Raw genomic sequence first — 23,405 nt, forward strand, 5'->3', positions numbered from 1 at the left:
CAAAAAATTTCTGACTATATTTTTTTGATGTCCTTTATTTGTTAATTTGGTGCATAAAATATTAGCTTGAATGATATAACTCACAAAGGTAAAGTAAACACGAACACAGTATAGGAATATACAGTAAGTGCGCTTCGTGAGCAATTGGCTGCAGTATATTTATTAGATTACTGGCTGCCGTTATCCATTTCATAATTCTTATTGGTCAAAAAAGCAATTGATTGGCTGCCATTATAATAATTACATACGTAACAAGATATGCGTTGCAGGAAAAAATTCAATGAAGTGGCTCTACTGTATATTCTCTATACTGTGACACAAATGTTTTGTTCGTCGTCGTCAAAATAAATTTAATGGTGTATGGTTGACTTACCGTAATTCATGATCACAAATCATTAAAAGAGCACACTTAATTACTCCAGCAAACAACTGCTGAAAATCTTGATTTGGTCACCATATTCTTGACCTGCATTTCAGCGGAGTTAGTGGTCTGATACAAACGAATATTTCCTCAATGTTATTGCCACCAGCCGACATGGGCGAGAAACATTGTTTGGTAAATTTTAAGAGAGTGGTTTCAAATCAAGAATTAGTGGTCTTATTTTAAAAAATATTTTATTAATGTTATTGTGGTCACCAATTGACGTGGGCAAACGACATTGTCTGTAAATCTGCATGGAATGATTGCAAGTCAAAAATTAGCTCACATAATTAGATCGATGACGAGAACGTCAATCAGTGGTCGATTTTGCATTGCAGTGGTCCTAGACATTGAACTCATTTAACTAAATATAAATTCATGAGTGTAATTACATATACATCAAGAAACCGCTAACCTTTGAAATCCTTCGAAGTTTAGAAGTTATAAACGAAGCTCATGGAAGGATTAAAACAAAGTGCAATTTTGCGTTTTGTGCAGTTTAATGGTTTATTACATAAAAGGTTTAAATATACTATAACTGACTGTTAAAGAAACTATCTCTTGTTTATGAAAAAATGTAATACGTCATTTAGGAGATTTAAATTGAACTTTAAGCCCGTTTCAAAAGTCAAACTTTGCATGCACCGAATGCATTCAAGACAAAAATAAATGAGATGAAATTCCTAAACATTTTTTGTTTTAAATGCATTCGGCTTGTAAAAATTTCAACATTTGAAATAGGCATAACTCTCTCACGATTTGTACATCTGCTTACTTTTGAGTCCATATAGACAAAGTTTTGAACAGCCACTGTGAATATAAGTATTATAGCAAAAAAACGACATCACATGAATTATGACGAAAAAAAGTGCCAAAGATCTGATTATTTCCGATGTCTAAACTTGGCAAAGACTTTTGCAGAGATAGACATTCACTGAAAAAGGTGAGGAGGGGGAGATGTCCTAGACCTACAAGTTGTTTCAGTTCCTAAGTAGGCCAATAATTAAGTGAAAGGATAACGAGGAAAGTCCGAGAATGCTTTATGCTGGCGCTCCAGTCGAGACGAGAGACCTCGTAGGTCTTTCAACATTCACGACAACTCGATCTCAATTAAGCAATCCGCACACCAACATGAAAGATGTCCAGTTTAGCCATACCAAGCACTTTTCAATTAAGCATCGCATAGTGAACGGAGTCCTAGGCCTTTGAAAAGTTGAGGTACATGATTTCTGAGAAATATTAAGGAGAGATAGAAGCTGGGATCACAGGAGATGTTGTAAAGAAAAAAACTTTGGAAGAGCTAAATAGGTTGGATATACCATCATGAAGTCATAAAAAGATGGAGCAATGAAAAAATGGGTCTATTTTTCTCTGCTGGCTCCCATGAATCTTTATTGTAGATGGAAGTCAGATTTTCTGATTTCCTCATGAGAAAGCGCTAGTGAGCGATTCAAGATTATTTGTTGACTATTCAATATGTATCTAAAGTACAAACAATATCTGTTATATCTGAAAGTAGTTCTTAATTGAGTTGTGTTAAAAATTGATGGTTGTGGTAAAGTGGAATGTTAGGAATGTTAAAGTTGTTTTGGTAGTATTTGACTACGAACGAATTGAAAGATAATAAACAATGTAAAGAAACCTTGATGCCTTTGCTTTCGTGTTTTTTTCAATACCCTGTACTGTTGATGTGCTATTTAACTGAAAATCCCCCCATTTTACACCACCAAAGACTACTGTGGGGGTGGTGGTGAGGTGGGGTGTTAAAGCAGCCTATTGTTCGTGTGGATGAACATGGTGAGGCACTTGACCAACGCATTTAACCCAGAAATTATGCAAAATATCTAATTTCCAGTGGCATATCTAAGTCTGAGTTCATACAATTTAATAGCTTGTTAATGAAAGTGTTACTGCATATTGACATTCGCAAATGATGAAACCCTCTTATAACTTTCACTGTCGTGTGCAGATATTTTAATAATGGCTTATAAAATGACTAAAAAAACTTATAACCTCCTTTTTTATAAACGAGTTACTTAAAAAAAGGCAAGTTTTATAGAGCTTATATTTAGAGATCAAGATAAAAACTTTCTGACGGAAAACAATACATTTACTCACACCTTTACTTACATAATGAAGCTTGTTACAAGCTTACGCAAAATATGATACCACCATGAAACCTTTACAAAATAGGTTATTTGTGAAGCTTAACATGGTTGGATATGGAAAGAAGCTGGAAACGTCCCTTTTAAGCAATTTTATGGCTGGCTGTCAGAACTCAGGCTTCTATAAATGATATTGCTGGAAACTGATTGCAAATTGTAAATGGCACACTCTACATGCGATAAGTTACTATAAAAGGCAGGAAGAGAACTCCCATTGTCAGTATTAGATTCACACTCTTCGAGATTACTCTTAAGAAAACTTCATCCCAATTTTGGATTGAACCTTCCAACTTCACATTGAAGGAAGTTTAGCTGACTGCGAAATATATTTTTAGTTAAAAGATGCTGTTAAATAACGGATTGTAATAGTAAGTGGTATTTTATTAAACTGCATCATGTCAGTGGGAAAGTCTGTTTATTTAGTTGAAAATTTGGTTATACTAACAAAAACATGGCATTCATAACATATGTGTTCGAGCAAGAACTTGCACATTCTGTGGGTGTCTGCAGACCCATAGGCTCATGGCTTCCCAAATGCCTGATTGACATGTTCTTGTTAAAATCCGTCAAAATAAAATATATTTGAGAAGGACTTTATACTTTGAGCCAGCACTTTTCAGATTGATTCTTACTTGTCTTCATGATTCTGCCTTATTTGTCACCGCGGACAATGTAAAATCATGCTTATAAGAATATTCCCTCATCCCAATAAGTGTGATCAAAATTTTCATATTGTGGAAGCCACATTGACCTTTATGACTTTATTTAGCAAAGTACTAATTCAAGACTAAGAAATATATATAAAGTATAGGTAGTGGCAAACCTAGCCCAATCTTTTACTCATACTATGCAAACTTTGAGTGAAATTAGAATAACAGCTTATGAAGTTGATAGATTTCGTCTATTTGATTGTGTTTCTGACGTTGAACAATTTCACTGCCTTTAAATACAAAGAAAATCTAACCTGTTACGATAGTAATCCGGTATAGTGTAAACGTGGCTTGAGAACAGCACAGACATGACATGAAGCAATATAGCGACAAATTTTAAAACTAATCAATATGTTGATGCTATAACTAAAATGTTTTAATTGTGTTGACATGATTATATAGAAATGTCCATACATATGCATTGTCCAATACACGGTGCTAATTTAATATGAACTTAGTCTCAAAATGTTTTCAAGTAAAACATTTGAATTTTTACACGTAAAAGAAAAATCTTCACCTTCATTGCAGGTGTTTCCACTCGTAATTCAAAATCAAATTAGCCAAAGTAGATTTGTTCATGCTTTTCAAGGTCTCAACTAGTTTTCTCCGAAATTCAGTTTTCCACTTGTTGGACAGTATTGACAGTATCTTCTCAGCCTTTATTTGTTCATTTTTATAACTCGTATTCGATTGCACGTTCTCAATTTCATGGTTATCCAAATTCATCAAGGAAGCCATTTCATCCCAGAAACTTGCTATATGACAACTCAGTTGACATATTTCACGAGTAGTTAAAAAATTTCTGCTTGTCTATGAAAAGTTTAAATGAAAAGGATTGCAAATTTGTCATTGAAGATAAATTTGTTAATCTAGCGCGTCTCAACACGAAAAATGATACATTCTTAGTGTGCAAGTTACGTCTTAGCTACCTTGTTAAATTATTTTAACAAAGATTGTCCTTATTTAGAATGCAAATGTCATGCACCAAGGTGAACATTCCATTGTTCTCTCATTCCCAAGGAAATGGTTGCACACCACCTATTTGGCTCTGACTCAGTTCATACTTTACTGAATTAAACTAACGAGTAGAGGTTAAAACAAGTTCGAAACGTATTGATAGAAAAATTGCAAGTAGGAGAGCCTTGGTACTTAGAGCAGTTGACTATGTGAAATACTATACCACAATAATCCAGACAAGCCAAATACAGAAATGACAATTAACGTACGATAATTTGTAGTTCTTTGCGTGAAAATTATTGTTTAACAGAAAAAAATGTATTAGATAATAAAATCGTCCGTGAGATTTTTACATGCACTGTTATATACGACTTTAACAAAAACTTCAAGTCCCCATCTTTAGTTTCAACTTTGTCAAATTTCTGTCTACTGTTAGAAGTACAGGGACTTAAGACAGATTTTCCAGAAAAGAACGGTAACTGGTTTAAAAACAAGAAGCGAGTGAATAAATATTTTTAATTAATTATACCTGATTGGTGGGAGACAAAATTTCATCCACATCAAGCTTTAGTTCTTCAAGGCAATTCTTCAATACATATCGATCAAATTTCTTTCCTTCATTAAAAATGACTAAAATCTCTTTAGCTTTTGCGGAGGGATTTGGATAAATTGTGTCGTGAACAGTAATTTCATCACGTATGTTAAAAGGTATTTCTAGAAGACCACCCAGTATATTCCAATCAGTTCCAACTTTCGAACCAATTTTCTCGATTTCTTCTGTTGTTAGTCTAGTGTATCTAAGATCAGCTAAATCTAGTAAAAAGAAAACATGTAAAGAAACACCGATTTATTACACACCATCATTAGAAAAATGTGAACGTAAAATCAATACACATGGCACCGGATGAGGATGCAGGGAGTGATTTAGCTACTGGGAAGCTCTTACCCTGTATAAATAATTTACGATAACAAGGAGCTATAATTTTGGCATTGTTTTCATTTTTAAAATTAAGCTCTTTGTCATGAAAGACGAAGTCTCGTCATCAATGAGGATTAAACCATAACATCTTGGCTGTGGAAAATTTTCCAACAATTAGAAAGAAAGAAGATGATCTATTTGAAAACTGAAGATCTCATTTGTCCATTGCGGAGTTTCACTAATTTCTTGGACCATAAACGTCCCATCCTTATGATGTAAATCATGTTTTGCGCAAATGAATGGTAATTTCAATTTTAATTCTTTCCATTGTGCATGAAAAACGTTTAAATTTCTACATTTTCAGCACACTTGATCTCATAGTTGGCTAATACAAAATACTTTATTTACTAGAACAAAAACTTAAAAAATTCCTGACTTCTACTAATGGAAGTATTCTTTATTAAATCCTACAAACCAGAACTTAACAATGGCCGAAAAGCCAGTAATACAATCAACTTAATCTTCCCGGAAAAATTGACACTTCCTTCGAAATGATGGAAATAAACAGATATAAAGGGAGCCACAGTTAGCTTGTAAATATTTATCGTACAATGATGAATTTGTAATGAATTCAAAACATTACAGAATGAAATAACTGTCTCGCTTGTTTTTTCAAATATTGAGGTCAAAATGGACCATTTCTCAGGAGTATGTCTTTATTTCATACATGACACTAAATACTATACATATAGTCAAAAGCGAGGGAAACAAAAATAATTATTCATATAAAAGTAACTCGAATTTTCCCCAATGCAAAAAATATTTTTCCATTCTCGACTCTTCCCTTCTAGAGAGACTCTTTACAATGTATTTTTGATGCAAACGTGACTACTAATAAAATACCATGTACTTGAGGAAAAATAAGTCATTTTTTCGACTTGTATAATCCCCATAGGCTATATATCCAGGGCTGTCGTACCATTTATAGTTTGGAGGGGGCTTATATTGGGGAGATAATTGCATGGGCATGTTGTAATATGTCGATAAGCAATAGATTTTAAAGAACTTAAAAACGCATATCATGCATAAGATGTGACCCTTAAATCGAAATTTTGTATTACCATATACTTACCTTGAAAACATTGTTGCTTTTTCTCTTCTTCAGAAAAAATATGTGTAGAAAAAGTACAAAATTCGTGTTTACATGACATATTGACTCACATAACAATATTGTTAACAAATTTAATAAAGTGAATATTATACGTACGTTTATGTCAACGTTTTATAATGTTACTAAGATCTTAAAGACACGTTCAAAATTAATCCAATAAATCATGAAGACGACCTTGTGTTTTGTTGTATGCATACGTAATAATAAAATTATTTTGGTTCCAGCATAGTAAATTATAATATCAACTATAACAATAACTGACCCCCATCTTTAACGACAGTATATTATCATATAGAACGAATAAAACGCAAAAACTGTGATTTTTAATACAAAAGTATAGAAAAGTGGGACCGATACCCACAACGAAGGTCATAATCAGATGAGCCAACTTCCGGCTTTAATTATCTTACTATATTTTATATATGGATGCGTTATCCAGTGTAATATTTATATCAGTGATGGTTGCTATTTAGGTCCGTTCAGTTCCTTTTTGTTCAAAAATGGCGAAAGATGTATCAACGAAAAACATAAAATACTGCTGCTTTTTGTTGTCTATTAAATTCCTGATATTAAACCTATAGGTAGCGAACTTTTAAAGAATTGCCGGCCATTTTGTTTGGTGAATGTTACAAATCTGCTTCACTGCAACAAAAAAGGTTAACTCAAGGGAGTACGAATATTTGCAAATTGAAAAAGTCAAAAGAGGTGCGAATAGGGTATAAATGTGTGAATTTGCCGTGGAAAGTGCAGGTCTCCTTGGGCCTTTTCAATGCCTTAATCTTATTATACAGCGCTTGTATAAGTTATCGTTCCAGTTGAAATTACTCTTCCATTTTTCTATGGTAAAAATTTTTATTAAGAAAAATAGAATATTCCGTTTTGTAATTTGTAATTAAATCTCAACATTCATTCCTCTAGAGAGAATGACTACGCTTTAGACATTTTACTCTTACTTTTTATTGCTAATTTTTACAATATATATTTATGGTAGTAATGGATATTTTTCTCATAATATTTATCTCTTCGAATTTAAGTAAATAAAGACTGATGAGCAAAGAAATGATGTCAATATCACGTAAAAATATTATGTAATCAAATTGCTATTGTACAGCGATCACATAATTTAAGTGAAATGAAAAATGAGAAAATTCAAGCTAGTATGCTTACCTATAAGTTCGGGTTTATCTTTCAATTCTTCATTTGACCTGACAGCAGCATGTACCCGAACAGGGAGACTGGGGAACGTTTTGAGAAAATACGCCCTGTGATAGCCAATCTTATAAAAGGGTTCTGGTTGTGGTAGAGGTCGTGGTCGATCGTTCCAATGCATATCAATATTTCGAATGAGTCTTAAGCATTCTGTCCATGAAGATTTATAGGTCCTTCCATTCACTAAATAATCATAAACATCACAATCCATTTTACTTTTCCAATGTTCGGATTTGCTATTCAATTGTTGAACGACACTTGACTGGGGATCATTTGTCTTAATCTGCTGAAGGTTTCCAACTTTACATAATAAGTCAAATTTCTCGTCATCTGACATAAGAAATGGATGTTTTAACGCCTCGGTAGCCGACGGTCTATCTTTAGGTTTTAGATTTAACATCCACGACAGAAGGTCCTTTAGTGTTTCATCCTTGATTTCTTCCAAACCAACAGGGTTACCGTTCAACATATTGTCCAATCTATGCCGTTTAGTTCCAAACGGGTGTTTTCCTTTTGTTGCAACATAATAAGTAACCATTCCTGCATTCTAAAAAATTAACAATGTAAGTCACAAAATTGACTGTACATATGCATGTCTTGCAAATGATTATATTCCTGCACCTACCATTATATCAGACTCTCTCTTGTACCGTCCTTTATCAACGGAATCTTCCTCTTCTATATATGATTCAGGAGCAATCCAATACTCCGTTCCCATGTTAGGACTGCTTTCATATGTTGTAGTGTCATTCTTCAATATTCGACTAATTCCAAAGTCAGCTATCAGAAAGTTGTGTTGTGAGTCTCGGAGAACATTGGAGGGCTTTAAATCACGATGAAGAATAGGATTTGGGCCGCTATGAAGATCCGCTAGTCCTTGCAAAATTTGTCTGAGAATTTCGGGAAGAGCTTTTTGAAGATCATGTAAAGTAGAAGATTTTACGAAACTCTCCAATGATTCTTCACATAAGTCTAAGATCAAATAAACATATTCTGTTGCAGTATCTTCCTCAAAGAAGTAATAATTCGCAACATATTTCGACTTTTTTGCATGGAATTCATTTAAAGTTTTCTTTTCATGCTGTGCAGGCTCGAGGTAGTTATCTCTACTTATTCGTTTCACTGCTTTGCCGTAACCATCCTTTGTCAGTCCAAGAAAAACACGGGTTTCGTTACTTCCTTTGCCGATGCAAAACTCGTCTGAGAAAATTACACGTACATTGCCAACCACTTTAACCTTAACACTGGGATTGCGTCCATATTCAATCAATTTTAAAAGCAATTCTTTATGTTTCGTTGATTCATGAATGTATTTCCACTCTTCTAGATAAAAATATTACATTCAATGTTTAACCAAACAATTTAAATACGTCAAAATAGCTTAAAGTTCCTTAATTAGGAAAAGATACTGACACCGCATAATTTAAAAAACGTACTAACAATTGTTAGACATATCATAAAGTTTTTAACTGGTACATTCGAGGTTAGCTTATACCAAACAATTAATCACAAAAACTTCTCTCCGCAGTTATTTCATGGATTTTTGTTAAGGAGTAAACTTGCGTTTTTCAAAAATACTAAATTAAAATTTTGATAGCAAATATTTTTTAGAATCTAAAAAAAATTTTTATACCAAAAGATAAAAAAATAGCTTCATTTAATTTTTCTTTCTATTCTCGACACTCGTCTTTTAGACAGACTATCTTATGTTTGTTGCTAAAGATTAACATTGAAGTTCGATCTCTACAATTATTCTCTCAAACATTGTTTGGACATTTTAAATTGCCAATTAAACGAAAATTATGCTAGTTACATTATATCTGTATTGACCCGAACTTTTGAAATGACATAGTGCTTTCTAAAACCTTTTCTGCATAACGTTTTCACTCTAAAAATAGTGACGTCCTTGCAATTAGCAATTTATCTAACTTGTGACAACATATTACATGCAAAATGAGTCGCTGCAATGTTTCAAATAGCCTTCATTTTCCTGACAAGTTTAGGTTGATAATGGCACGCGGTATTTTATATCATTAACACATCACAAAGAAGGAAGCTCCGCCATGTTAAAATAAATTATCATCAAATTTACCTAATACATCTAGTTCTCATTATCCAGTGTGACATCATATAAATCGGACATAATAAAAACTTCAATACCTCGAGAATGAAAAGTGATATGCATAAACTAGTACAGAAAGTACAAAACGATTGCTAGTATTGTTTCTTTTGCCGAAGTAAAAATGATTATTTGCAGTTTTCAATTATATTATTACCCAGGGAGAAAAGGAATCATGCAATTCAGCAGCAGCGTTATTAAACACCCACTCTACCACACACTTAAAGTTCTAGTTTCGGCCTTTCGTAAAGTGCTCAATGCTACAATATCTGAGAAAACATGTCACAGCCATTGAGTTCTGTAAGCGATACTTCAGCAGCAGCGTTATTAAACTCCCCTCCCTCACCCCACTAAAAGTTATAGTTTCGGTCCTCTATATAGTGGTCCGTGCTACAATATCAGAAAAAAATGATACAGCCATTGAGTTCTGTAAGTGATATTTTAGTAGCAGCGTTATTAAATACTCCCCCCCCCCTATTGCATGGAAACGTTTCGCCTATGGTTAATTTACAATAGCCCAAACCGTATGGACAGATAGTGTTTGTAAAAAAATTGCTAAAAATTAGCACTTTCCTAACCAAAGCTAACAATTTGTCATTCATAATGATGAACAAGTAGAGATTCCCCTTGTCTTCCTTCAGTGTATTCATACACCTCCTATTCTTTGGTTTTTCTCTAAGGCTTCTTACTATGTACATAACTAATAATTGCCTTCAGCCTATCTACGCAGGCCCTGTTTACATGAGACAGGAACGATGTCAAACCAGAATGAAAAATCAGAATTTGTTGCATGTTTACATGCGACCGGCACAAAATCACGAAAAATCCTCATTCGCGTAAAGCCTTCTTGCAGGCTAATGTTACGCTTGCTAGCCATTTTGCCTTTATAATTTGCTTTTGTGCGCATGCGTCGATGCAATTTCAGACCGGTCTGAACATTAATTTGAATTTACATTAATGCCGGTTTCAATTCATACCGTTCTGAACTCAGTCGGATCAGTTCAGCGGGAAGTACGACTTCAGACTGCTCTGAGTCATTTTCGTAACGGTCCCATGTTAACATTTACTATAAATAATATTATGACTGACACAAGCTGATACCGTGGTTTGACTTCGTTCCGGTCTCTTGTAAACAGGGCCATACTCTACTCTATGTCTACCTCTTATTCTTGGAACGTACTCTTCTTGTGTCTTCTTGTTTTCATTTACATACATACATACAGTCTGATTCTTGCAATTACTTGTTCTATGGTTTTCCCCTGTGCCCTTAAAAGAGCCTCGTTTTGACATTAAGATCTTTTCACGCTCACTGACATTCTAGACTTTGTAAGAATCTATGGATCTGTGGTCTTTGCTGTCACAGTACACACATTGTCTTGTTTGGACTTTGGTTAATAGTAGTTTTCTTTCTTTTCTTTCAATACACTCTCTCTCTTTCCTTGTTTATCAGATTGTGATATAGGATTTCGTTATATCCTGGCTCGCAAAGCTCCAACTAGATCTGTAAAGGCCAACTTTTCACTTTTCTCAATTTTGTGATGCTCTTGTTAAATCAGCTCGAATCTCCTCTAACTTGCTAGAGTTTTTTTCACGTTTCCTGCAACATCTCCCAAGTTCCCAAATATCTCAAGCGCTTGAACATGCCAAAGTATAGTATTATAAAAGTTATTTATCTTATGTTTTGAAACACCAGTATTAGTTGGCAGGGCTAATATTTCGTGTATGTGTGCATTAGCAGCCTCACTCGGATCAACATATCTCTGTTTTAACAACGAAGTTACAGTTTAATAAGAAAAGGAAGCACCATAAAGAAGAAATTCAGCGCATATAAAAATATACGCGAATGACAAACAAACAAACAAAGAACAAGAGACTTTGATGAAATCACGTTCTAAAGGAGCTACAACGCTACGTCTAAGCCAAAATTATGAAGTATATAGTTGGGAAAGCGAGAGGATGTAGCATGTAAATAGATATAATTTAATTGTTGCATATATAAATACCATTTTGCATCGTGAGTCTTTCATATTAAAGCATGCAGCACAAACACAGATATTGTTGCTAAGCAATATTCCTATAACTTTACTTGAACAAAAACTGTAAATCATGTACTAATTGTAATGAAGCTGACATTGATACAAAGAAGGGACGATGGCAGTTGTATAATTGACGTGCATTGATATTTCTTGATTTCTAACCTGATACAGATGACTTTGATCTCGGAAAAGGTGGACTTTCACTATATAACTAAAAATGTATTGAAATAATTTTTTATTATTGATAAAATAAATTAATATTATTATCACACGTACAAGTAATTAAGAACATAAACTTGCTGTGATGTTACATTGATATACATTTGCCTTTCACTGTTAGGAACTGTCCTTTATTTTTGATGAGTTTTGATTACCGTTAAATCAAGCTTCTCTTAATAATTTTCGGTTGCTTTTGCAAACTCAAAAATCTGATACAAGTATTCAGACAAAGTGTAATGGTTACATTTATAAAAATTAATCTTTTATATCTGACGTGCCATTAACTTACCTCGAAATAAATAAAAAAAGAAACTACGGCTTTCGTACATATTTTTATCTGTGGCTTTCCGATCTATGCTATTTAAGTGCTTATTAAGTTTGTGCATGTCTCAATTAGATTTTAATTTTGATTGATCTTCTTGCTTTTGTAATTTAAAAAAGTTAATTAGACTTTCATTTTTAGTGTCCAATCTCGTATAAGTCTGTTACAAAAACTCGCTTGATAACAAATAACGTTAGGAGTATGGTCGTCAGCCCTCAGTATTAAATTTTAGTGGCTTTTTGCAAAGTGAAATATTAGATACAGTTAAGTATTCAGAGAGATTCTCACAGAAAATATCCAAAGTCAGCTTGAGTGTTAAAACAGTACACACCTTATACAATGGCATCAAATCTAAATCATCTTGACCAATTGACGGGATATCGTAATTGGCGATTCTAAGATCATCTAAAATGGAGTAAAAAAAACATGTGACACTAACTTTATTACGCATCATCAGGAAAAAAAATTGGCGTCTGAAGGAGATTATGGGAGGTGCAATAACCCACTGTCGGGAAACTTTTGCGCTACAGTTAATTTACAATAACCAATGGATACCGTATGAGCAGACATTGTTTTGACTAGGAAATTTTCGAATATTGATGTGTTCTTTTGGCGATTTTTTGATACAAATATCTTTTTAAATAGGTAAAAATAACAGTAGTTCTGTAAGTGATAGTAGGAGCTTGTAGTGAATGATATTAATAAAAGATTAGTGATTTTAATGAAAAATTTTACTTTTGTTGTGCTAAAACTTTAAAACTACTTGAAAATGTAGCTCTATCTTTGGCGCAAAAGTTAAACCCAAATGCATGGTGGTAAAAGTACGCAGGACATGTGTGAACGTTGATCCTTCCGCAGCTATTTGTAGGTCAAAGATAAATTTCTAACCAGAAGCCAAAATAAAAGTCAAATGAAAGTTAAAAACCCAAGAAATGTAAATAAAGGAGTCATAATAAATTAGACTATGAAGACGATTACGCTTTTATTGTACACAAAAAAATTGAAAATGGAATTGTGCATGAAAATCTCAACATTGAAGTGTTGACGTTCAGGTTCAGACAATTTAATTAACTGTGAATCTATTTGTAATATCATAGATAAAAAACCTGGAGGCTCTTAAGAAGAGTGGGGTCAAATACACACAAAGAAATCAACTAGAAACATATGTGCATAATTTTCGATCACATTGCTTAAGCCCAATTTAAGTCCTATATGGAAATTTCAGATAAACGTCGATTATGGCAATGCAGAGATTGAGCTACAATTTATATATTTACATGGGGACATTGAAAGATTTTCAATTATAGATCCAAATGGACCTTGACGTGAAATCTGTAGAATAGAAACCAAAAAGAACTTTGTTTAGTTTGAGGAAGAAAGTAGAAAACAAAAATTGGCCGAGATGTTCGAAGGAGATAACATTTAAAGAGCAAAAGAGCAAACTCCATGGGTAAGTTATGTTTAAAATGGGGGTTTCCCTTGAATAAATAGTATTTGTTGAGGAATCGAGGGGATAACAACATTTGTAAACCATTGTGGTATATTTAATTATAAACGACTTATGCTTGGAATAACATAAACAGCAGATGTTTATCAGTATATTACCATATAGGTTCTACAGTGATGTGAGGGAGTACAAAATATTATGGATGATAATATTGTTCTTGGTCAATTAGTTAAAGTGCATGATAAAAGATTGAATAAATTTATTGAAAAACAAAGAGAGCAGGGACTTACTCTCAACTCAGATAAATGTAGATTTCTACAACTAATACTAACTGTATAGGACATTTGTAACCTGAAAGATGTATTGGCGGAAAGAAGGGAAGTTTAAAGCTTTGGCGAAAGCTAAAGAACTGAAAACAACAACTAAATTTCGATGTTTGCTAGGTCTAGAAAATTTTCGTTGTCGTTACATCCCCGATTTAGAAGATTCGCAAACCTTTTGCAACAAATAACTCGGACAACAGTATCTTTTCTTTGGGGGTAAAGAATAGAGTAAAGCGCTTCGAAAAACAATCAAAAATACGTCTTTCTGGGTGCAACGAGGACAACCAGTTAAAATTGGATTATGAAGGCCTTTACCAAAATTAATTGGTTATTTTAACAGTTTATACTTGTTTATGCGATGTTTATACAGACAAAATAAGCATTTGATAATGATTGCATTCACTTTTAATATAGGCCATTATTTTTTCTCAAAATGAACATGCTCAATTTCGTACTAACGTCCACGACCATGCAATTCTTACAACCTAACAACATTTATACTCATTCTGAGCCTAATAATATTCCTCTGAAAACCTAATTTTAAACCATTTTTGCATTTCACATGCTACTTAAATTACTAATTGCAACGTGCTTTCCTTCCAATACAGTATAATACACATTTAAACGTTTTGACAAGTAAACAAGTTGATGATGACAGTTAACATATTTGAAAGGTGCGAAATGTTACCGAAACTAACTAAAAACATTGAGGAGAAATGTAAAATACATTCATCTTCTGGGAGACTGGGATCACGATCAATAAACAATAAAACAAGTCAAGTCTATAAAAACTCGTACGGCATACATACATAAAAAATTAGTAATATTAACATAAAGAAAAAGAATTTGTTTTCACCTTGCCCCGCTTCATCCATATCTTTGACGATATGTGAATTATCAAGCTAGTATGCTTACCCTTAAGTTTTAGTTTGTATTTCAATTCTTCATTTGACCTGACAGCAGCATGTACCTTAACAGGGAGACTGGGGAACGTTTTGAGAAAATACGCTCTGTGATCGCCAATCTTATAAAATGCTTCTGGTTGTGGTAGGTGTTGTGGTCTATCGTTCCAATGCATGCCAATATTTCGAATGAGCCTTAAGCATTCTGTCCATGAAGATCCATAATTTCTTCCATTTACCAAATATTTATAAACATCGTTATCCATTTGGCTTCTCCAGTTTAAAGATTCAATATTCAAATGTTGCACGATACTAGATTGAGGATCATTTAATTTAGTCGACTGTAGGTTTCCAACTTTACATAAAAATTCAAATTTCTGGTCATCCGACATAAGAAATGGATGTTTCAAGGCTTCGTTGGCAGATGGTCTTTCTTCTGGTTGTAGTTTCAACATCCACGACAGAAGGTCTTTTAATGTTTCATCCTTGATTTCGTCCAAGCCAACAGGGTTTCCATTTAACATATTGTCCAATCTATGCCGTTCAATTCCGAAAGGGTGTTTCCCTTTTGTTGCAACATAATAAGCAATCATTCCTGCATTCTAAAATAACAAGAAATTTAAAGTTAACAGCAAATATAAACTCTCACAAATTAAATTTCGCTGTGAGTTTTGTAAATGTTAACATTCTTACACTTACATATACATCAGACTCTTTTTTGTAACGTCCTTTTTTTGAATCTTCATTACGTGCTTTATTTAAATCTTCATTACGTGCTTTATTTGAATCTTTCTCTTCTACTGCTTCTGGAGCAATCCAAAATTGACATCCCCTGTTAAGCTTGCTTATGTGTGTTTTAGATCCATTCTTCAATACTCGACTAATGCCAAAGTCAGCTATCAGAAATCTGCCGTCTACGTCACGGAGAACATTGTTAGGCTTCAAATCCCGATGAAGAATAGGATGTGAGCCACTATGAAGATCAGCTAATCCATTCAAAATTTGTCTAAGAATATTGGGAAGAGCTTTTTGAAGGTCATGTATAGTAGAATTATCCACAAACTTCTCCAGTGATTCCTCACATAAGTCTAAGATCAAATAAACATAATCTGTTCCAGTAGCTTCCTCTAAGAAGTAATAATTCACAACATATTTCGACTTTCTTGCATTGAATTTGTTTAAAATTTCCTTTTCATGCTGTGCAGGCTGGAGGTAGTTATCTTTACGAATTTGTTTCACTGCTTTACCGTAACCATCCTGTGTCAGTCCAAGATAAACACGAGTTCCATCACATCCTTTGCCGAGCCTAAACTTCTTCGAGAAACGTACATTGCCCACATGTTTATTGTCCGTTTCGGGATAACACAATTTTGACAACTGACCTCTATGCTGAACTGAATGACCAACATATTCCAACTTTTGTAACTGCCATTCTTCAAATGACATAAAAGTATTACAATCAGAGGTGAGTGCAACAAAACTAATCAAATTCATAAGAATATGTACCTCAAATTTACTCAAATACGCTTAAAATTTTGATAACGACTTTAAATTTTTGTAAAATTTTAGCACCAATTATTAAAGTTGTCAAAAATTAATCAATCAAGCAAACATATACCTGTTAAGATTAAAGGCAAGCGATACAGAAAAATGTCATCTGTCTTATTCCCATTACCACTATCTTAAAACCATACACAATGTTGGATTTGTACTGTCTTGTAAACCTTTCTTTTCATAATTGTTGAAATTATTTTGCCATTTAATATAAAAGATCCTTTTCTCCAACCCATCCACATACACTCTACCTCAATCTGAACTTCTACTTCGTGTAATCTCATTACTCTTTACTCTACATTCTAGAGCATGATTCTTGTTCTCCGTTGCATGGAAACATTTGGCCTATGGTTAATTTACACTAACCCAAACCGTATGAATAGATTGTGTTTGTAAGAAAATTGCTAAAAATGAGCACTTTCCTAACTAAAGCTAAGACTTCTTCATTCATGATGATAAACAAGGAGAGGTTCCCCTTGTCTTCCTTCAATGTATTCATACACTTCCTATTCTTTGATTCTTCTCTACGCTTCTTACTGTGTACAAAACTGATTGTTGTAATATTGTTTTGTTGGTATTGGTCTCCCTGTGCCACTATCTGCGGTACTTTATGACCAGCGATACTCACTCTTATGTTTATCCGCCATATTATTGTTTGTAGCATTTAAGTTGTTTTTTAAAGTTAAATAAAGCCTAAGGAATGGTAGATTACAACAATTTATTTAACTTTATTTAAATTCTTCAATATGGAAACGATATTGAAACCGCAACGTCTCGACTTGCACCAAAATTCGCCGTTAGCCGCGAAAGAGTGGAAACATAGGCTCCGAACGTTCAACAACTTCATTCAAGAATGCGGCGATAAAGCCCCAAACAAACACCGTACTCTCATCAATTATGTCTCTCACAACGTTTACGATTACATCGAAGATTTTTAGGACTTCGACTCGTCTATTGAAGCACTAAATAATCTGTATATTAAGCCTCCGAATGAAATACTTGCACGTCATCTACTTGCTACAAGGCGCCAAAAGCCTGGTGAGTCGCGTACAGAGTTCTTACAGGAACTTAAAAAGTTAAGCAAGGATTGTAACGTCAGAAGTGTGACTGCAGAACAGTATAGGGAGGAATTAGTCCGTGACTCATTTATTAATGGTCATCTATCACCACTGATCCGCCAACGAATTCTGGAGAACTGGTAACTTGACTTGAAGACGGCATTTGATCAGGCCAACGCGTTAGGCTTAGCCCAGAAAAACTCTGAAGCCTATGCTCCAACCGAAAACTCGGCAGCCTCTATTTCTACAGAAAGTGGTGGTAAGGATCCTTTACCAAGTGATAACCATGTGTCAGCAGCAGTCAAACCCCAAAGAAAGCGTTATTTCTGTGGCTGCCCTATTCACAATAGAAAGGAGTGCCCTGCACGCAGTTGTGTCTGCAACAATTGTGGTAAAACTGGCCATTACGCTAAAGTTTGCCAGTCTCAGGCTGTGAAAGGGACTAAGACTACAGCATCAATAAGATCTGCCTTACTCTGCTCCATAAGTGCCGCCTGTCCAAAGAGCCTTATGCAAGCATCCACCAAAGTCAGTGTCAACAGTACTTTTCTTACTGCCCTTGTTGACTCTGGGAGTTCAGATAGCTACATCAACGACAAGGTAGCTAACCAGCTCAACCTCAAATTACTCAAGTCAGATGACAGTTTATCTATGGCTCTCACATCACTTAAAGCCAAAGTTCTTGGCCATTGCTTTGTTGACATCCAACTAGGCCACCAGTGTTATTCATCTGTACGTCTAGGTGTACTGAAGGATCTCTGTAGTGATATCATCCTTGGCCAAGACTTTCAAAGGGAACATAAAAGTGTTGTCATTGAGTTCGGTGGTAAAAAGCCAGAACTCAAAGTACCCAACGGGGTACCTGTATGTGCTCTTGCAGCAGCATCTATTGAGGAACCATCCCTCTTCGCGAACCTCCTCCATGAATGTAAGCCTATCGCAAGCAAGTCGCGGAAATTCAGCAAGGAGGACCAGGAATTTATCAAACAAGAAATTAAACACCTACTCGTTGAAGGCATAATCGAACCTAGCACCTCGCCCTGGATGGCTCAAGTCGTCGTATCAAAGGACCCACTACAATGACACAAGGAGCGGCTTTGCATTGATTATTCCCAAACCGTCAACCTCTACACGGAGCTCCATGCATACCCGCTACCCCGTATCGACAACATTGTCAACAACCTAGCTTCATATAGAGTCTTCTCAACGTTCGACTTAAGGAGTGCCTATCACCAGGTACCTGTCAAGAAAGCCGACCGAAAATTTACCAGTTTTGAGGCCAATGGTAAGCTTTATCAGTTCTGTCGCATCCCCGTTGGAGTAACCAACGGCGTCGCAGTTTTCCAAAGAGCGATGGACAAGTTTGTAGAAGAGGAGGGCCTGAAAGATACATTTCCTTACCTCGATAATATAACTGTTGCAGGCTACGATCAGCACGGGCACGACGAAAAGGTGAGGAAATTCAGAGAGGCTGTAAAGCGCCGAAACCTCACTTTGAATGAAAACAAGATAGTAGAGTACAAGTCTTCCATCAATCCACTTGGTTACTGTATAGGGAATGGTGTCCTCGCCCCAGACCAGGAAAGGCTTCGTCCACTTAAAAGCTTCCCTCTTCCCAAAAATTCCAAATCCTTGAAAAGAGTTATCGCTATGTTTGCATACAACGCAAAATGGATACCAAACTATTCTGACAAACTACAACCGCTACTACAAGCAACCTCATTTCCACTTGATGGCGATGCTCTGAATGCATTCACAATGCTGAAGGACGAGCGGCAGAAAGCGTCATTACACTCTACTGACGAGAGCCTCCCCTTCGTTGTATAGACTGATGCTTCAGAAACTGCCCAGTCTGCTACACTAAATCAAGGAGGCAGACCTGTAGCGTTTATGTCCAAGACCCTCCAAGGGAGTGAGCTCCACTATCCTGCGGTAGAGAGGGAAGCAATGGCCATAATTGAAGCTGTCAGAAAGTGGCAACATTTTCTTGCAGGCAGACATTTTACACTCAAAACCAATCAGCAGTCAGTCGCCTTCATGTTTGACATTCGAAGACGCACCAAAGTAAAGAACAATAAAATACAGGACTGGAGGCTACAACTAGGGTCTTTTAGCTACACCATAAAATACCGGCCCGGTAAGGATAACGCTGATCCTGACTCATTTACCCGGGCTTTCACAGCTTCCATATCTGCAGCTAGCCTTACAGAGATACACATTGCTCTATGCCACCCAGGTGTCACCCGATTGTTACATTTCATTAGGTCGAAAAACCTCCCTTACTCTACAGATGAAGTTAAGAGGGTGTGTTCTAGTTGTAGGGTCTGTGCTTAGCTCAAGCCCCAATTTTACAAACCGCAGCAAGGAGTTCTCATCAAGGCTACCCGACCTATGGAGCGACTCAGCGTGGAATTTAAAGATCCACTACCTACGACTACTAATAATCCCTATATGCTAACAGTCGTGGATGAATATTCACGCTTCTCTTTTGCTTTCGCCTTCCCAAACATGAGTTCATCAACCGTTATCAGAAGCTTGGATCAGTTATTCACTCTGTGTGGGACGCCAGGTTTCATCTATTCAGACCGAGGTGCCTCATTCATGTCCCAGGAACTTAAAGAATACCTCTCTCAGAGAGGCATCGCTACGAGCCGAACTACACCCTACCACCCGATAGGCAATGGCCAAGTAGAACGCTATAACGGTATAGTGTGGAAAGTTATTCACTTATCTCTTAAAACAGCAAGCCTGCCGGACAGTAAATGGGAAATGGTGCTCCCTGACGCGCTTCATTCAGCAAGGTCTCTCTTCTCCACTGCCACCTACTCAACTCTACATGAGAGATTTTTTGGCTTCAAACGCCGTTCGACACATGGTACTTCAGTTCCCACCTGGTTACAGTCCCCCGGACCGGTTCTGCTCCACCGATATGTGAGAACAAGCAAGAATGACCCACTTGTTGACCAGGTAGAGTTAAAGGAATCTAACCCTACTTATACCCATATTAAGTATTTAAACGGCAGAAAATAATGGTATCACTGAGAGATCTGGCACCATAGCCCCCAGCTCACAATCACACCATCCCTGCCACCGTGCCGCCTATTGCAGAGGGAAATGACCAGGCACATGCTACGGCTGAGCATCAAGCAGTTGAGAAGGAGAGTATTTCAACTGAATTGGGACAGCCACATGCCCCTCTGAGGCGCTCAGTGCGTGCTGTAAAACCACCAACCCGTTATGGTTTTGAAGACGAATAGACTCTAAACTTTGAACTCATAAGTGTTATCATCAGTTCTGTTTAATGGAGGATAAATGTTGTAATATTGTTTTGTTGGTATTGGTCTCCCTGTGCCACTATCTGCGGTACTTTATGAACAGCGGTACTCACTCTATGTTTATCCGCCATATTATTGTTTGTAGCATTTAAGTTGTTTTTTAAAGTTAAATAAAGCCTAAAGAATGGTAAATTACAACACTGATAATGGCCTTTACCCTATCTACGTAGGCCCTGTTTGCATGAGAACGTAAAAAGTCAAACCGGAATGAAAATCAGAATTTGTTCCTCATTCGCGTAATGCCTCCTTTGCAGGCTAATTTTACACTTGTTAGTCATTTTGCTTCTGTAATTTGCTTTTGGACGCATGCGTTGATACCATTTCACACCAGTTTGAGCATTAAATTGAGTTTACATTGATCCCGGTTTCAATTCATACCGTTCCGAAATCAGTCGGATCAGTTCAGCAGGCAGTACGACTTCAGGCCGCTCTGAGTCATTTTCGTAACGGTCCCATGTAAACATCTACTGTAAATAATATTATGACCCAAACAAGCTGGTATCGCGGTTGGACTTCGTTCCGGTCTCGTGTAAACAGGGCCATACTCTACTCTATGTCTACCTCTTATTCTTTAAACTTGGTCTTCTTGTGTCTTTTTCATTTACATACATACATGCATTCTGTGAATAATATTCATTCCTTATTTCTATGGAGTAATATTTTGCATGTCACGTGGTACCTAGAAACTGTGAACATTGCGTACATAGTAACAGCAACAGTGTAGTGAATATACAGTAGAGCCACTCCATTAATTTTTTCATGAAATACATATTTTATTATGCATGTCATTACCATAGTGGCAGCCAGTCAATTGCTTTTTTTTGACCAATAGGAATGATAAAAGGGCTAACAGCAGCGAATAATCTAATTAAATATACAGCGGCAAGTTGTACACGATATGGACCAACTGTATGTTCCCTATACTGTTCACAGCTCTATCATATATTTCATACGGTAATGACTGTTTTGACTTTAAAAAGTTTTGAGTATTGATGTGTTCTTAGGGCAGCTTCGTCACACAACTATCTTCTTAAATCGCTCAGAAATAACAGTCAATAGGTAAATGATAAAAGTAGCGTCTAGTTAATGATCTTAGGAAACATAAAAAGAATTGGATTAGCTATGGTGTACCTAATTTAAACATTCAATTAAACATAAAGTTGAATATGGTGCAAAATTTCACTTTTATTGTGCACGAAACTTTAAAAAACATACTTTATTATCAGTTTCATTATTTTTCATCAGTTTTAAATGGCAAGAATCGCTGTTAGAAATACAAAAAGTACATAACGTTTTAACGATCGTTTCCATCAACACTATTCAGTATTCACATTTTCTAAAGTCGATTGTGATTGACTGTAGAAGCTAGCAACTAAATAACTAACAGAACCACTGCCATTTACAAAAAAATTAAAAATGATATTCGTATCATAAAATTGCGAAATGAATACTCGAAATTTTTTCAAGCAAAATCAGTCAAAGCTGTATAAGAATATATGATAGAGCAGTGACAATGTACGCAATGTTTACAGTTTGTACCACGTGACATACGAAAATATAAGTGGCGAAAGTGGTGGATTCCAATAAAACCCTTAAAAACCATGTAATATACATTGTAAAAATACACTTTGAGATATTTCTCGATTGTAATTAGTCGATTGCAGTGCAGCTTATCTGTACGCATAATATAACAGATAGGATTTTTAGATTTGTCTATATGTAAATATTACTACACATCGATCAATTTGTGATCAAGCTTGGATGACACATAGAAAATTTTAGTTTTGTAGATCACTTTTCGAGACCAAGTAATTGTTAAGTGTCAGTCATCTGAACTAAGAATAAAGTTGCTCGAAAGGAGTCCGATTCAAAACTAGAGGATGTACAACAGATCGTGCAATGGAAGATACCGACTTTCAAGATAAAACCATTAAAATGCCTTTTAATTATATCTCATTCCCTTTGAGTGTAAACAAATTATTCATACCGTATCTTTCTATACTGTATCATATTTCGTAATATGAATAATTTCGTACTGAAGATGGCATTTTTAAAGAAGAAACATGTTTGCTTATAAAAAGTCATCGTTTTTTTAAATGTACTTTAAAGTTGCTGCTACTCAGAAACTATAGTAAAAGATTCATAAGAATGCCATTGCATAAATTTCGTACAAAAACAGTTTAAAATTCAATATTTCATTATTGATATTATTGTCTGACCTCTGTTGTGATGTATGCTCATTGCTCCACTTCATTTTCAAATTTGAAAACTGTGCGTAAAATGTACATAATATAACACAAAATGTCTTTCTAGTGTGGAAAATTGCTTTTATAACAAGCAAAAAATACAAATACTTTAACTCTTAAATCGTGCATTTTTGTTAGTCGAATGTTTAAAAGCCATTCGTCATATAGCCAGATCTATTTCTCATAAAAATGCAGAATATATGACTTCCTCGCACACAAGCGTAAAATTTCTACAGTAAATGATTACATGTTTCTCTTTCTGTTGCTTTGCCATAAATCATCTCGAGAAAAT

At 35.3% G+C, this 23,405-nt stretch overlaps 1 protein-coding gene across 1 annotated transcript in view; it reads right to left on the reverse strand.

Annotated features, from left to right (window-relative positions):
- The window catches only part of LOC124449034, a 127,963-nt gene that overhangs the window by 92,717 nt on the left and 11,841 nt on the right, over window positions 1–23,405 (reverse strand). The window contains exons 4-11 of the mRNA XM_046999977.1: window positions 16,168–16,353; window positions 15,620–16,047; window positions 14,934–15,522; window positions 12,580–12,653; window positions 11,870–11,918; window positions 8,178–8,875; window positions 7,511–8,099; window positions 4,783–5,066 (exon numbers count right to left, since the gene is read on the reverse strand). Coding sequence (XP_046855933.1) covers window positions 4,783–5,066; window positions 7,511–8,099; window positions 8,178–8,875; window positions 11,870–11,918; window positions 12,580–12,653; window positions 14,934–15,522; window positions 15,620–16,047; window positions 16,168–16,353 — 2,897 coding nt within the window. The remainder of the gene's footprint in view (window positions 1–4,782; window positions 5,067–7,510; window positions 8,100–8,177; window positions 8,876–11,869; window positions 11,919–12,579; window positions 12,654–14,933; window positions 15,523–15,619; window positions 16,048–16,167; window positions 16,354–23,405) is intronic.

Source organism: Xenia sp. Carnegie-2017, unplaced genomic scaffold, assembly GCF_021976095.1.
Source record: "Xenia sp. Carnegie-2017 unplaced genomic scaffold, XeniaSp_v1 HiC_scaffold_23, whole genome shotgun sequence".
NCBI lineage: Eukaryota > Metazoa > Cnidaria > Anthozoa > Malacalcyonacea > Xeniidae > Xenia > Xenia sp. Carnegie-2017.